A 16,815-nucleotide genomic window follows, 5' to 3' on the forward strand; every position below is an offset into this window, starting at 1 on the left:
TTTCCCATTTAAGTGAACTGGCTTTTTTGCCAGGCAGATTCGACTCACATTTGATGCAACTGCAGGGTTAATTAAGCTGCTCATTAGAACATTAGGACCATGCATGGAGGGTTGTCAGATAGGTGTGCTCAGTGAATTCTGATGGTTTTCATGTAGTGCTTTTTCATATTTTACACTTTTTTTGCACTATTTTTCCATTTAAATTTGCTGGATGTTTTAAGGGGAATTCCACCAATTAATTAATAAAACACCAATTAAGTAAAAATTCTGCGTAATTAAATGTAAACAGAGTCAGGGTGGTTTGGTGTGAAATGCTCTGTTCTAGAGAAACTTGCCGAGGCAGAATTTCACAGTGGTGGTGATAGGAACCAGACGTCTGACTTGGTTTGAACCACTTTGCTTACAACTCAAAGACTGAATTGTGCAGAAGGTTTTTTAAAAATCGGTGGAATTCCTCTTTGGCACACCAATTTTGTATCATGAAGACCTTTTTTAAATATTTTACACTATATTCCCTTGACTTCTATCAATAAATAGTTTAACTGAATAGAATAGTAGTGTACCATATTCTATATGTTAGCTTCTGTTAAATGATAAGTTTGAGTTACTGTTTTGTGAGGGGAAAAAAACAGTCTTGAGTTATTGAGTGATCTTTTTGAACATTTAATTTAATGTTTGCTGATTTTCACATTAGAGAAACTGCTCAGTACCAGGAATCCAGGATGCGCCTCATACTCATGAACCTGGTGCCGCCCATGCCCATCATCTCTCTGAAGTGCCTGTACTCTCCAGGCCTGAAGTACCACATCCTGCCTCTGTAATGGGGCTGCTCGTACATGAGCCAGTGGCCATCCATCACGTGGCAAGAGTGGCAGCCACCGGACCAGTGGTAGCGGTCCATGATGGAATCACAGTCATCAGTCACGTCCATCATCTGGCCCATGAAGTTCTCCCTCTCGTAGATCCTCATTCTATAGGGTCCTCTGTACTGTTTTGGGAAAAGAATCAAGTACATCACTTTGGTAATAAAACTAATGGGGTGGGTATATGAGAATTTAATTAGTGCATGGGTTCTGGAGGCTGCAATGCGATTCTTTTGATTCAAAACATATTTCAGTACATGCTGTGAAGCTCTCGTAGTGAGAGTGCTTTCCTATGAAATCTTTTTCCTATTATTTTATGTTGGTGTTGATCTAACATTGCAAATCCCCTAGATTCTCACTTTCTTTCAGACTGAGCAATCTAGCAAGCTTAAGTGGGAGACAGTAAATATACACCACCACTAGCTTGCTACCATAAAAATCCCATAGAGGCACTAACAGGAAATAGCATGTATCTACACTTATGCTTTCTTTCTCTTCCAGTTTTCTCCTCTAATTTCATCAATGGTGAAAGATGATCATCAACCTAAAGATTTTGATTGGAGCAGAGCTTGGTGGAATCGATGGAATCGAAGAATTGAAAATATTGTTGATGATATTGATCATATATTACTGAGACAAACTGTCTTGCATATTGCAGTAACATTTGATATGTATATGTAATTGCAGAAGTTTGCAGCAAAGCCTATGCTTTACCCCTTTACCCTTAAATCAAAGATGAATACCATACCATAGGGATCATACGGCAGGACCTGACCCAGTCACTCATGCCCCACATGCGCATGTAGTCATTGTACTCGCCCCTCCTGATAAAGTACTGGTTGCCCATGTAGTTGGGTCGGTCGTAGACCATCCAGCAGCCGCTCTCCACCCTGCAGGAGTGGCAGCGGCTCAGGTAGGAGGACAGGTCAGAACAGTCGCTGCTGCACTCATAGGAACGACCCATGAAGTTCCTGTCCTCATAGAAGATGATCTGTATGGGTAAAGAAAATGCATTTAGAGTTCATTCTTAGAAGTACAACAAGCAAATGGTTGTACAGTTTAAATGGTTCCAGATGGCAATTTTAAACTGTCCGTTTTGATGTATGGTGCACTTACCTTGCCCATAGTCATGGTGAGTTTGTTGTTCGTCACAGATGTTTTGTTTGTTGGAGCAGTTTCCAGCTAGTGAACTGACGCTCTGCCCTGTTTAACCCTTGCATTTATACCTGAACAGAATCAAAGAATATGTGCCTCCCATTGTCTAAACTCCTGACCAAGCAACATGACACAGAGGCCCATGGACAGCTGAAGGGCTTTCGCTACGTTTCCATGTGACTCAGTCTCCAGAAAACAATACAGCTCAACTATAGTGTTTATATCCTATAGACATACTGTACACCAGGACCATTAGCTTCTATTGTTATTTGTGCTGTATGTAAATAGCTTTTGTGCATCCTGCAAAAAAAAGATGATGCTTCTTTTTTCTAGCAGATGGTGGAATTTATAGTCATAAATGGCTTCTTTGCTGCTGCCAAAGAAACCTGTGAAAGAATCTTACTTTCCCCCAAATGTGTACACAAGACAGGTAAAGGTTTATACTCGCTGCAAATTATGAAGCAATAATGCGCAAATGCAAGACCAAGGACTTAAAAATGACTTATACTAAAAACTAAAAGCATTTCCAGCTCAAACAATGTGAATGAATAATTTGATAATATAGTTTTCATGCACTTGAAACGGCTTAGATCAGCAAGTTGCATATCAAGATGTATTAACAAAATTCGAATATGAGCATATATTTTATTTGCTCATATTGAAATGAGCAAATATTTTATTAATGGACTATTTGTTATTGATTGTATAATTGAGCTTATTAATATACATTTGTATTTAACACATACACATAAATATATAGATAGATTGTGTGTGTGTGTGTGTGTGTGTGTGTGTGTGTGTGTGTAAACCAACTTTGGATTTTTACTCCTGGCTCTTTGGTGCATTTAGAAATACATGCACTTAACAATACTAAAATATTAAAAGCTCTTATAAGGGCTTTTATTTTTCTCATTTTTTGGGAGTCTCAGTTTGTAAATATTAATATATGGTACATTCCTCCTTAGCAGTTCACACAGCACTGATCGTTCAGTGGCTGAAACTGCATCTATGCTACATCCAAATGTAGTCTACTGAAGAAAATTTTGGGAAAGAACTCTTATTATGAAGTGTTGCCAGTAGTTTGTCCTCTGCCATTCAGTATGAGATAGCTTTGCTGATTAATGAAAAGCCTTAAGCTTTGTAGTATTCACAGTACTGGCTTAATTTACTGTTTTTTATTTTTTTTTCCAATTGGTGGTTCAGATGTTTCAGCAGTTCTTTGATTGGGCGTCAGTATGAGCAGTCCAGCACGCCACTGGCCATGGCCATCTACAAAGTACAGTTCAAAACTGCACTGTAAATGCACAGTGAGCGGAGGATGATCAGTCTTCTAGCAAAAATATCTCATTTACAGAATTTTCCTCTTAGAATTGTTAGTCAGTTAGCCAGGACATGAGCTACAAGGCCAATGCAGCTAGCAAGTAATGGATGCTTATGTAAAACTGCATGTCTGACTCTGTACATTTGTCTCCAACTATGTTGAGCTGTTCAGGAATCTCTGATAGGCTTTTCTATGTGGTATCTAATGCAAGTACAGCATCAAAAGAGGAGTGTGTGAGAGTATGTGAGGCGAGGTTTAGTTCAGTCCTTATGAGTTTAAAAACCTGATCACTTGAGGAACAAAGCTGTTGCAGAGTCTGGCAGTGATGGCACGGATGCTCCAGTACCTTCTGCCAGACAACAGCAGTGAAAAAATCTGTGTGAGGGATGGATGGGGTCGTCCACAATGCTGGTGGCTTTCCGGATACAACATGTGGTGTAGATGTTCATGATGAATGGGAAACTGGGCTCTCTTGGCTATGGAGTTGATGTCGAGAGACTAGGTCAGGTTCTCTATGATGTGGACACAGGGGAACTTGGTGCTCCTGACGATTTCCACAGCAGAGCCAGTGATGTTAAGTGAGGGGTGGTCACCTTGCAGTCTTCTGAAGTCAACAACCATCTTCTTAGTTTTGTCTAGATTCAGAGAAAGCTTGTTGGTTCCACACCACTCTCATCGTTCTTGTTCATCAGACCCACCACAGTTGTTTCATCAGCAAACTTAATGATGTGGTTTGAACTGTACTTTGCAGTACAGTCATGAGTCAGTAGAGTGAACAGCAGTGGATTAAGCACACAGCCCTGAGGGGCACTGGTGCTCATTATTACCTCGTTATTACCTATTCTGACTAACTGAGGTCTCTCAGTCAGGAAATCCAGGATCCTGTAACAGAGGGAGGCGTTCAGGCCCAGCAGGCTCAGTTTTCCAACCAGCTGCTGAGGGATGATGGTGTTGAATGCTGAACTGAAGTCTATGAACAGCATTCTGATGTAGGTGTCTTTACTGTCCAGCTGGGTTAGAGCCTGGTAGAGATGGTGTTGTCTGTTGAGTGGTTGGGGCGATATGCAAATTACATTGGGTCCAGTGAAGGAGGAAGCTGGTGTTTAATGTGCCTCATGACAAGCATCTCGAAACACTTCATGATGAGGGAATGAGTGCAACGGGATGGTAGTCGTTGAGGCAGGCACTGGAGCCTTCTTTGGCATAGGGATGATGATGGTGGACTTGGAGCACGTTGGAACGACTGCAGTACTCAGAGAGATGTTGAATATGTCCGTCAGAACATCAGCCAGCTGTTCAGCTCATTCTCTGAGCACTCTGCCCGGTATGCTGCTGGATCCTGGTGCTTTTCTTGGGTTGACTCTGTGTAGAGTTCCCACATCAGCAGTGGATAGACACAGTACCTGTTCACTTGGAGGAGGTTTGGTTTTCCTCACCGTCGTGCCATTCTGTGCTTCAAACAGAGCAAAGAAGTTATTAAGCGCGTCTGGAAGGGAATCATCACCGTCACAAGTAGGTGGAGGTGACTTGTATTTGGTGATGGCCTGGATGCCCTGCCACACGTGCCGTCTGTCAGCAGTGTTTTGAAAATGATTGTGGATTTTCTTTGAGTAGGCAAGCTTAGCCTCTTTGATGACCTGGGAAAGCTTGGCTCTTGCTATCCTGAGGCTTGCTTTGTCCCTTGACTTGAAAGCCTTGTCGCGGATCCTCAGCAGCATGCGCACCCCTGATGAATCTAAACGAAAAACATCATCCTGGTTAGTATGACAAACATGTAAACTGTATACAAAGCTAACCTTTAGCATGACAAAAAAATTTGCTGGATAGCCATAGGCTGCTTGGTGCTTGTGTCATACAGGTGTGTACAGTGCAAAAAAACCTTTGCATTGTGTGCAGAGTGGGAAATAAATATTTAACGTTTAATGTTTTTTCTGCTTTGTTTCATTTTTATATGTCAGCTTCATTTTAATGAGTGCCACCTATTGTTTGTCTTGGGCAAAGCCTTTGCGTGAGTGTTTCAACAATGGTATCAGTCAGTCAATCAGTAAGTCAGTGACTCAGTAAGAGAAAGCAGCTCTCATAGTTTGGCCCACTGGGTGGTCCAGCAAAAAGTTAATAGCGTAATTAACAGAGACCAAAACTGCTGAGAATTCTGGTTACCCAGTACTACATTCCCAGTACTACAGTATCTATTTTAATAAGCCTTCACCATTAAGGTTTTCTTCCTTATTATCATTCTATGTCCTTTTCTATTGCATTGCATCAGTGCATTTGTACTTCTATAGGTCTATCTATTATTGTCTACTTTGAAATGCACACATGTTCACACACACACACACACACACACACACACACACACACACACACACACACTTTCAGCCTTTAAAAAGCACATGCTCACAATCAGTCAATGCTCTTGCTTCAAAGTGAATTCATATGTGAAGCTGTTTTATCTGTCCTGCTTTATACCCCCAGGTGAAGCACATGCTTTCAGATGCAGGGAGATTGAGATCATGCAGCTGTTTAAAACAGAAAAAGGGTGACATCAATCATCCACAGGGCTAGGATGGGTTTAATATGAGCTTTTATTGGATTCTAATTGCCAGGGATCTCACTTTTAATAATTCAAACGGTTATTAAGAACAGAAATGTTAACGCTTTCAAAGTGACATTGCATTCTTGTTGTGGGAGTACCTTTAATTAGAGGTGGCGCCGTTCTGACAGCAGGTATCTGTATTGGGCTGATATCAGCAAAAAATACTGGATGCGATATCTGAGGGATAAAAAGAATGAATGTGATGCAATTCCATAACAAGTCTATCCTGAAGCAGCACTCACGCAGGCTCCATGCTGTTTCTTCCTCCTCCTGAGACAAGAAAAGGTTTTAGTGTTTTTAAAAATGTGTGCATGGTGGAGGGGTACAGGCAAGGCAAAATAGGCCCCAAAGAGAACATACGTTTTAGATTTTCCACTATTTTAAAGTTCACAAGTTGGTAGGTTTCTCCACAATGAACCATTTCACAACAAACCACTCTGAATGTTTATGTCTCAACTGTTGAGTTATGATTGGTGGAGAAACTGGTGACATTCCCTCTTTTTTGCATTCAGACCCATTGGAACATGCTAATCTATGCAAATATTCAAATAGACATTAATAATACTAATATTACTATCTCTCTCTCTCTCTCTCTGAGGTGGAGGAGATCCGTGGCTTTATCGACTCGCTGGCTGAGAAGGTAGAGGAGGTAAAGAGGAAACACAGTGCCATCCTCGCCGCCCCAAACCCAGATGAAAGTAAGACCCTACTTCTAATGTGCCCTCATTGGAATGCCATTCACATTAGCAATTCTAATTAACACCTACTTTTTTTTATTGACTTTGCTTACATACAGACTCTCTTTATCATGCAGCGCTACCAATCAGAATTTTATAGCCTAAACTCTGCTACAGAGACCTTACAGTTGTCAGCCTGGAATGTGACACTGCTAATGTTGTCCTGTGCTCAAACATGAAGTTTAAAATTAGGGGAAGAGTAAGCTAAAATGGAAGAGACTGGTGCAATCCTTTTCTGACACCAGTGTTGCTGCTATTAACCCCTTTACATAGCGATGGGCCTAGTTTTATTACACACTTCTATAACCTAAGAATAGCTCAGCCAGTTTGCATTGGATCCCAGTAGTTACTTAATAATAAGCCTTAGTATGTAATAAGACTGGGATTTAAAGGGGCTAAGGAAAGGTGACGCATAGCCAAGTATTTCACTAATGAAACAAATACACTTGCTGTCCATCTTGCTGTGTCTCCATCTTCCAGTGCATCATGTCTCCTTCCAGGGGTCCCATGTGAGTCACAGGGGCATAAAAGTTCTCTGTTCTTTTCTTCTTGGGTGCTGAGATCGATCTGACCCTGGGCTGCCCACGCAGAAAGTGACAAAACTCACCTAGCTGCTGCCCACCTGCCTGGTCCAGCCCGTATTGATCGCCTCTTTCATTCTCCCTCGCTCACCCTCCACACATTCAGCTCTGTGCTTTGGTGTGGGGGTGTGGAGGGCCTCTCAGTGCGAAGTCTTTCTGCACTCCCTCTCCGCTCTTCAGGAGCAGGACGTCGCTGCTCGCCTGTAAAATGTCAGTGTAATTAATTATGCGCAGATGGGATTTGTTACAGGCCGACGTCCTGCAGCGCGCCGAGGCATTGAGGAACGTGTCATCTGCTCCGGAGTGCGCCAGCAGAGATGTTTCAGTGTTATAAATCTTCAGTTTATTTTGTCCACCCATCTATCTGTTTGTCTGTCATTCCATCTGTGTGTCTGTTCCTGCATCCATCCATATGTAAATACGTTTAGTAACCATCAGTCCATCTTTATATCTATCTATATGTTCATTCAAACGTCCATCATCCATCTGTTTATCTTTCTATCCATCCATCTGCATATCCATTTGCGCTTATTCATCTACCCATCATCCAGCTGTTTATCCATCCGTCCATCCATTTGTATGTCCATCTATGTTCATTTATCCATCTATCATCCATTTGTTTAGCTATCTAGTCATACATGCATCTTTATATCCATCTATTCATCCATTCACCTGTTGTCTTTCAATCCATCTTTTATCCATCCATTCATCCATCCATCCATTCATCCATCCAACTGTAAATCCATCTATATGTGCATTCATGCACCCATCATCCATTTATCCTTCCATTATCCATCTATTTAGCTGTTTATTCATATATCCATCTTTTTATCCATCCATTCATCCATCCATTTGTAAATCCATCTATACTTTAATTCATCCATCCATTGTCCATGTATTTATCTATCTATACATCAGTCTGTATATCCCTCTATTTATCCATACATTCTCTCACTGTCTTTCCATCCATCCATCCATCCATCCACCCATCCATCAATCCATTTATCTATATTCAATCTGTCTTTCTGTCTGTCTTTCTGTCTGTCTGTCTACTGCAGCCTCCACAAATATTGGCGCCCATGATCACAACGGGCTGTATGAGCCAAACAGGCAGTAAAAAAAATTCCCTGTTGCGTATGTGTTTCATCTTTCATTCAAAATATTAACGCTTAAATGGTCAGGCATGACTTCTTGTGTAGTGGGGTATACATATGTGGTGACACACAGGCCAGATTCCCTCAGTCATCCATTGATATGAGAAAGACCAGAGAGAACAACCGCAATGTGCAACAAAAGGTTGTTGAGCTGCACAAATCAGGAAATGGCTAGACGAAAATAGCTAAACAGTTTAAAATGCTTACATCCACTATGAGGGCAAGAATTAACAAGATTAAAGCAACTGAAGATATCAGTATCAGAAGGGAAAAAGTGGTATCAGTCCATCTCTAGTTGAGACTCTATGTGCGTAATTTGAAAGTACGTGGCGTTTCATTCAGGACAGATCATGTAGTGTAAGGACATGTGATGACCAACAACAATCAAGGACAAAACAATAGGTTATAAATGTCATAACGTGTGGGTATTTTTAAAATCCTGCAGTGTGGGCCAGGCATAAGACTCTATGGAAACACTTCCCAGATCACAACATTCTGAATTAGTCCTTCTGCTTGGACAGGTGAAGCATTAAAGCTATCATCAGTTAAGCGGTTTACATGCTGTACATTGACCCTGTTGACCCCATACCACACAGTGCCATTGCTGCTTCCATGGAGACAAGATGAGACCATCTTTGACTTAAAGCTGATCCAGTTCATCTGATGTTTAACTAGCTTGTGTTTGTGTATTCCCTCCACCTCTTCATCACTCTATATATCGGCCCATAGATCAGCAGTGCTGGGATGTGCTGCATTGAGGTTTCTTCTTCTTCTTCTTCTTCTTCTTCTTCTTCTTCCAGCTGCTCCCTTTAGGGGTTGCCACAGCGGATCATCTGCCTCCATCTTGCCCTATCCACTGCCTCCTCTACTTTCACACCAACCATCTCCATGTCCACCTTCACTACATCCATAAACCTTCTCTGAGGTCTACCTCTTCTCCTTCTACCCGGCAGCTCCATCTCCAACATTCTTTGACCAATATATCCACTATTCCTCCTCAACACATGTCCAAACCATCTCAACCTGGCCTCTCTGGCTTTATCTCCAAACTGCGCTCCACCTTCACTGTCCCTCTGATCTGCTCATTTCTAATCTTGTTCATCCTCATCACTCCCAACGAAAATCTCAGCATCTTCATCTCCGCCACCTCCAGCTGAGCCTCCTGTCTTTTAGACAGAGCCACAGTCTCCAAACCATCCATCATAGCAGGACACACTACTGTCTTGTAAACCTTCCCTTTCACTCTTGCTGCTATCCTTCTGTCACACATCAGCCCTGACATCCGTCTCCACCCACTCCATCCTGTCTGCACCCTCTTCCTCACCTCTTTTTTGCACTGTCCATGTGCTGCATTGAGGCGATAATGGTAAATATGTTAACGTTTAAAAGTGTGACGTTATGGTAACACTTATTATGGCATACATAGTACTGTCTAATACCTGGCAGAATCATATATAACTGCTCTTAAGTAGTTTTAATTGCATGCAAAACACATTAGAAAGCAAGAGTATATAACTTAAAACATAAAGTCAGGTTCCATAATGCATTATAGTATCTGTTCACTCTCCAGTTAGCTAAAAAAAATACTCTATATAATTTTTTTATTAATATTTTTCAAAAATGCATGTCACCAAGAGCTGTTTCAGTTAAGCTATATTGGTGACTGCTGTTGTGACAGTGCATTTCAACATTCATGTTTACAGTGTGCTTGTGGACAGATTATAATGTTATAAAGTGAAATTCCTTCGTTTAATGAAAGGTTATGCATTTAATTATAACAACTTTAAAGCAATTATACAGGCTCATGCCAGGTGTTATCTGCATATAAGGTGCTTATATGACACCTTATAAATGTATTTATAAAGTATTTTACAATCTTTAGTATCTTACAGTGTAAGATTTAAAGGCATTGGTGCAGAAATTGTTATTTAGTATGTATTTTTTCAGATTTTGTCAGGAATCCAAATGAACGTGTTTACATGCAACTTAAGTAAACAGATAATGTGAAACTCCAGGCCTGACAGTCAGACAGTAATCAGATTTCTGCTTTACAACCAGCCAGTAGACACACAGTAGAAGACGTGACGTAAACGTAATGTAAAACTCAAACTTCAGGTGGCGGCACTGCACAACTGTACGTGAAATTATGAACATACATCATCCAGAAGATAAAGAAAAGTGAAACCCTTCATTTCGTGAAGCATGTAGTTTCAGCGTTGCTCTGTTTTGCTGTGTCTCGCGGCGACGCTGCTGCTTATTTTTGGTAGCGCTGTCTGTTCTCGTGCATGCGCAGAAACCCGAAAGAAATCAGAGTAAGAGTTTACATGCACTGAGGAATCTGGTTACTGAGCTAAAATCCAGCCTCTTTATCTGATTTTTTTTTTATTGGATTACTAGATCTTGCAGTTTACATGACCATTTGAATAACCAGATAACTGTAGTAATCCGATTATGATTGGATTATTGAGTGCATGTAAACACACAGTCATTTAGCAGTACATATGCAAAATTGTTGAATAGTTTGTTACGCAGTGAATTACATTTGAATAGCATTCTATAGCAATGTAACGATGGGGAGCGATGTTGAGGCGGATGCATGTGCGGAGACAAGCGAGATTTATTATGGGCCAATCCAAAATCAGGGTCAAGACAGTCCAGGTTCAAGTGACCAATACGTAGAGCAGGAGGGACAGACATAATGTAAATAAGCGGGTACACAAAAAACAAGAAAAACAACATACATCAAACCTTAAACAACAAAGACCAGCCAAGACAAGGGGCAAACACAGGACTTAAATACAACAGGGATGATGAGGGACAGGTGGAAACAATCAGGGGCAGAGTCATGAAACAAGGGGCTGGACTAGACGGAAAAACAAATGCACGTGGACGATCAAAAAGTAAACAGAAAAAGCACATGGGGTAGTGGGAGGAGCCAACCGTGACAAAGTATGTACCCTAAATATTTTTGCTTTTGACAAAAACAAACACAAATGTGGAATCCACTGAAAGCAAACTGCACTTTAATAGAAATCTATCATAATGACCTGAAATAATTAAGCAAAGTGCAACAAGATGCATTTCAAGGTGTCTACATGATGGTAGTTCTATATGCTGTAGGCCTGTTATACTACACATAGTGTGATATACTGTATGTGCTGTCAGAAAAAGGTATTGTGCAGATACATTTTGTGTTCATTAAGGTATGAACAATGTACAACAATGGTTTTAAGCCCCAACTGTGTTCTTTAATAAGTTTTTTTTCCCAGGGTAAAGGTGCATGTTTATACCTTTTCATAAGCTTGTAAAACTGAGCAATACAATAAAACCTAGAGTAGAAAACATATAAACATGTATATCAGAAAATTACACAGAAGCCTCAACAGCTACTTACAATATCAGTTTTTCATTATTTAGTGTGTCCCCTCTGCCTTTATTCCAGCTTCGATTCTTTTCAGGACATTCAGATTCTCGAGTAAATCTGCAGACACACCTCCAAAGTTCATTCTTAGAAGTTGGTTGATCATTTTCTGAAGTAATCAAACACATTCAGTGATGCTGAGGTCTGGACCTGGGGTGGTCAGTCCATTGTTCAGCTTCTTTGTTTGATGTGTCTGTCACCTTTTCTCAGTGAGGTTCTTCTCGAACAGCTACACATCCTTTCAGACCCATAGCGCTGAGTGGTCTTCTCACAGTGGAAGGATGAACAGAAACACCTGTGGATGTTTTCAGATCTGAAGCAGCTTGATTTTCTCCTCTCTCTCAGAGACGAAAGCTTTAAGTGCTGTTTATGTGATGGGGGCAGTTTTGGTGTCTACCAGCTCTTCCAGGTGGTTTTCTTGAACTTTTGCTTTGGAAACAGTTTTATCACTTATGTTTCTTTGACTTTCTTGTGGACAGAAAGGCCTAAATGTGGACCTACAAGTACATGGATGTACAGGATGGTCCTTTAAGGGTTCTTCACTAAAGAGAATTTAGAACCGACTTCTGTATATGGTTAAATTTGGAACCATATTCAGAAGCAATTCATGCTTAAAAGGTTCTTTGCTTGGTGAAATGGTTCTTCAGATTGATGGAGAATGTGTTGTGTATGATTCTATTTAGAACCCTTTTGAAAATGGTGAAGGGTTCTTCTGTAAGCTTGATGTTGTAACAGTAGAACCCTTTTTAGTGCTCCAGCAATCTGAAGATCTTTCTCTATGCCTAGAGCCATCTAAAGCCAACTAAAAAGAACCATTCCTTTTACTAAAGAACCCTTGAAGAGCCATCGTTTTCACTCAGTACTCAATCTCAGTGCTCTCTAAGGCTGCTGTAGTAAAGGTGCAGATGTACTTTTAAAATCTTTGGTATTTTAACAGTTGCTGGTGTGCATTTTGACGTTGGGATTTGGATAGAGCTGCTACTGCCCTGACTTACAGCTGTGTAAGCCTGAAAAAGGTGGACGGGCTAGATTTAAATGACTAACATGTACACATCCTTCTTATGCAAACATGCAGAAATGTTCCCACATGCATGCTCCTACACCCATTCTGATTTCTTACGACTGCCCCCCCTCTCGCTCACTTCCACACATTCTCAGAACCAAAAATACCTACTACCTACTTATCATCAATTTGATGGACACGTTAAACACTATTGATGAAACTGTAAAACACTGCAGTCTGCACATTTTCCCAGGCCTATAATTTCATTAGACCCCCACGCTGTTTCCAACCATGACCACGAGTCACCCTCATTTCCTGTCTGTAAGTGTGTGTATACATATATAGTACTGTGCAAATGACCACCCTTCATTTATTTAATGTCCAGTTGAAACATCCATTAAATGCAAGTTATTCATATTTTAGTGTCAGGAAAAAACAACAAAACAAAACAAAAAAAACACTCATTGTCCATTTTATCAGCTCCACTTACTATGTAGGTGCACTTTGTAGTTCTACAGTTACAGACTGTAGTCCATCTGTTTCTCGGCTTTGCTTTACCCTGTCCTTCAGTGGTCAGGACCCCCAGGTGCCATTTGGGTGATGGATCATTCTCAGCACTGCAGTAACACTGACATGGTGGTGGTGTCTTAGTGCATCTTGTGCTGGTCTAAGTAGATCAGACACAGCAGTGCTGCTGGAGTTTTTAAATACTGTCCCCTCTATTAGATGCACCTGCGTTGTTGGTCCACCCTGTAGATGTAAAGCAAGAGATGATAGCTGTATTTGGTGGTCAAAGGACGCAGCCCACAGGACAATCTTGACAGGATATTTTTGGTTGGTGGACTGTTTTCTGTCCAGCAGTGACACGGAGGTGTTTAAAAACTCCAGCAGCACTGCTGTGTCTGATCCACTCAGACCAGCGCAACACTCACTAACAGAGCAGGTACTCTCTGGGTGGTGGATCATTCTCAGCACTGCAGTACCACGTCTGTGTTACTGCAGTGCTGAGAATGATCCACCACCCAAATAGTATCTGCTCTGTGAGGGTTCATGGGGGTCCTGACCAGTGAAGAACAGGGTAAAAGGGGGCCAATAAAGTATGCAGAGAAACAGATGGACTAAAAAAAAAAATTCAATCCTAGAAGTTGGTCGCATTTTCTGCTTGATCTCTACAAGATGAAAGTACTGTTTATTGGATGGAGACAGTGTTGGTGGTCTACTAGGTCTCTCAGGTGGTTGTCTGGACTCTCCCATCTTTAATAAAAAAAATAATGGACTCCAGTTTTGGAAACTACTGTTTTGAACTTATTTTTGTTTAGCTTTTTCCTTCCTTGTGCGAGTGGTTTATCTTACATGTAATCTTCTCAGAAATGTGAATGAATAACTTGCTGTTGTTACAGAAAATTAGATAAATGTAGGGTGGTCTCTGCCTGTTGCTCTCATACTACATAGAGAGTGATAATAGTAATAATGATACCACTTTGTTTATGATTGAATGCTAATCACAAAGACTTTGGTCTATAAAACTTTAATATCAGAGATACAACATTTTGATAGACTCAACATGATTTAGACTAAGATGTATTGATTGGCCCCCTTACCCAACATTTGAAAGTTGGATGAAAACCTGTGGAATTTGATAACTGAATGCTTGGGCACACTGGCTCCATTTTCTAGCACTGCTCTTTTCTCTACCTGGTGTTTATCAGGAAATTACATCTCCATCGCAGCTCATAGCTCCCTCTCAACGTCTTAGCATGTCATTACAATTCTCTGGCCCTAACCGCCACATTCCTCATCATTCTCAATTAGACTGCATTTTGCCAATGACCTGCCTGTTGAGAACTTGATTGCATCTTGTTTTGTTCTTTTTGGAACACTTAGATGTGCATTAGTCATGCAAGAGAAACACATTTTCCATAAACTTGAATGAGTCGTCATTTAGGACTCATTCGAAGTGCCTTAAAGAGCACATTTTGCTACTTTTTCTTTTTTTTATTGTATAGACATAGTCAAGGTACAGGAGAGTGATTCTGGAACTAAACTACTTCAAGCTAAATTGAGTGTTAAAAGCAATCTTTATGTACCTTACACAATATCCGGATGATCTATAGATGCTCAAGCGTATCTTTTGATCTTTTAAAGCATTTTTCAGCTGTAAAGGACGCATTTTCTCAGTAGTCTTTTTAAAGTTTATCCAGAGAAATGTCTTATTCAACCTTACTGTAGCCCAATAAACATCTGTCCAAATCTGACTGTAATCTGACGAAATTCTCTCTGAACCAAACTAGCTGACAAATTTCTGTCTGAAAATGACTGGAGCCCAACATAATTCTCTCTGAACGGACTGTAGCTGACAGAATTCTGTCTGAACTCGACTGTAGCTGACAGAATTCTGTCTGAACCGACTGTAGCTGACAGAAAATTCTGTCTGAACCAACTGTAGCTGACAGAAAATTCTGTCTGAACCGACTGTAGCTGACAAAATTCTGTCTGAACCAACTGTAGCTGACAGAATTCTGTCTGAACCGACTGTAGCTGACAAAATTCTGTCTGAACCGACTGTAGCTGACAGAATTCTGTCTGAACTCGACTGTAGCTGACAGAATTCTGTCTGAACCGACTGTAGCTGACAAAATTCTGTCTGAACCAACTGTAGCTGACAGAATTCTGTCTGAACCGACTGTAGCTGACAAAATTCTGTCTGAACCGACTGTAGCTGACAGAATTCTGAACCAACTGTAGCTGACAAAATTCTGTCTGAACCGACTGTAGCTGACAAAATTCTGTCTGAACCAACTGTAGCTGACAAAATTCTGTCTGAACCGACTGTAGCTGACAGAATTCTGTCTGAACCAACTGTAGCTGACAAAATTCTGTCTGAACCGACTGTAGCTGACAAAATTCTGTCTGAACCGACTGTAGCTGACAAAATTCTGTCTGAACTCGACTGTAGCTGACAGAATTCTGTCTGAACCGACTGTAGCTGACAGAATTCTGTCTGAACCGACTGTAGCTGACAGAATTCTGTCTGAACCGACTGTAGCTGACAAAATTCTGTCCGAACCGACTGTAGCTGACAAAATTCTGTCTGAACTCGACTGTAGCTGACAAAATTCTGTCCGAACCGACTGTAGCTGACAAAATTCTGTCTGAACCAACTGTAGCTGACAAAATTCTGTCTGAACCAACTGTAGCTGACAGAATTCCCACCCTACCACGGCTGCAGCCATATGTTGTTCTCGATGGACCTTGTGCCAACAGCACAAGTGACTCCAATGTCACAGACAACTAATTTTTAAGGTAGGGGGGGTGGATCATGACCAGAGAAAGAAATCAGGGATAAATGTAGGCTAAATCTGTTAAACCTGAAACTGAGAAACCTGAATTTAGACAGTATTTCCTCTCTCCAAGTATGTTTTGATTGTACAGACTGGCAGTGTTTCTATCATGCTTGTGATGATATTAATGAACTGGCTGACATGGTTTCATCTTACATTACATTTTGTGTTGACATCACTATTCCGACTAAAAAGGTTGTTATTTATCCAAATAGAGCTCAAACCGATACTCAATAAAAAGAAAAGGATTTTTTTTATCAGAAATGCGCTGGAGAAAAAGCTTATCTCCAGAGTGGTATGATATGAGATTAGGAGGGCAAAAATGAAATATAGGGAAAAGATAGAAAGGCAGTATAGCAGGAGTAATTTAAGAGAAGCCTGGCAAGGTATTAAAACATGGCCTCTGTTAACCAAGGAGTAAACGAGTCATGACAGTCTATTAGGATTAACGGAGTGGATGAGTCTGAATTACCAAATGTTTTCAATACGTTTTTTTTTTCACGTTTTGAAAGGCCTGAGTTTTCTGAGAATGTGTCTAAGCTTAGAGGGCCTCTCGGGTCTCATGTATCTCTGGATGAGATTATGATAACTCAGGAATGTGTTACAGAACTGTTTAGGAGGGTGAACATGAACAAAGCTGCCG

At 40.8% G+C, this 16,815-nt stretch overlaps 2 protein-coding genes across 4 annotated transcripts in view; one reads left to right on the forward strand and one right to left on the reverse strand.

Annotated features, from left to right (window-relative positions):
• Positions 1-16,815, forward strand: part of stx1a (syntaxin 1A (brain)) — a 184,403-nt gene that overhangs the window by 63,654 nt on the left and 103,934 nt on the right. For all 3 annotated transcript variants that reach the window (XM_017691820.2, XM_017691819.2, XM_037547749.1), the window contains exon 3: positions 6,534-6,633. In XM_017691820.2, coding sequence (XP_017547309.1) covers positions 6,534-6,633 — 100 coding nt within the window. The remainder of the gene's footprint in view (positions 1-6,533; positions 6,634-16,815) is intronic.
• LOC108424059 (gamma-crystallin M2-like) lies at positions 704-2,094 on the reverse strand. Its single transcript, XM_017691823.2, has 3 exons — positions 1,980-2,094; positions 1,612-1,854; positions 704-988 (listed from the first exon to the last, which is right to left on the reverse strand). Exons 1-3 carry the CDS (start codon positions 1,992-1,994, stop codon positions 704-706), a joined length of 543 nt encoding a protein of 180 aa, XP_017547312.1. The 5' UTR covers positions 1,995-2,094.

This window comes from Pygocentrus nattereri, chromosome 19, assembly GCF_015220715.1.
Source record: "Pygocentrus nattereri isolate fPygNat1 chromosome 19, fPygNat1.pri, whole genome shotgun sequence".
NCBI classification, from domain to species: Eukaryota; Metazoa; Chordata; class Actinopteri; order Characiformes; family Serrasalmidae; genus Pygocentrus; species Pygocentrus nattereri.

Excerpts from the sequence above, each read along its gene's own strand:
- LOC108424059 (XM_017691823.2), bottom strand. Across the intron at positions 989-1,611 it reads CCTGCCGTATGATCCCTATG|TACAGAGGACCCTATAGAAT; the intron begins GTATGGTATTCA and ends TTCCCAAAACAG.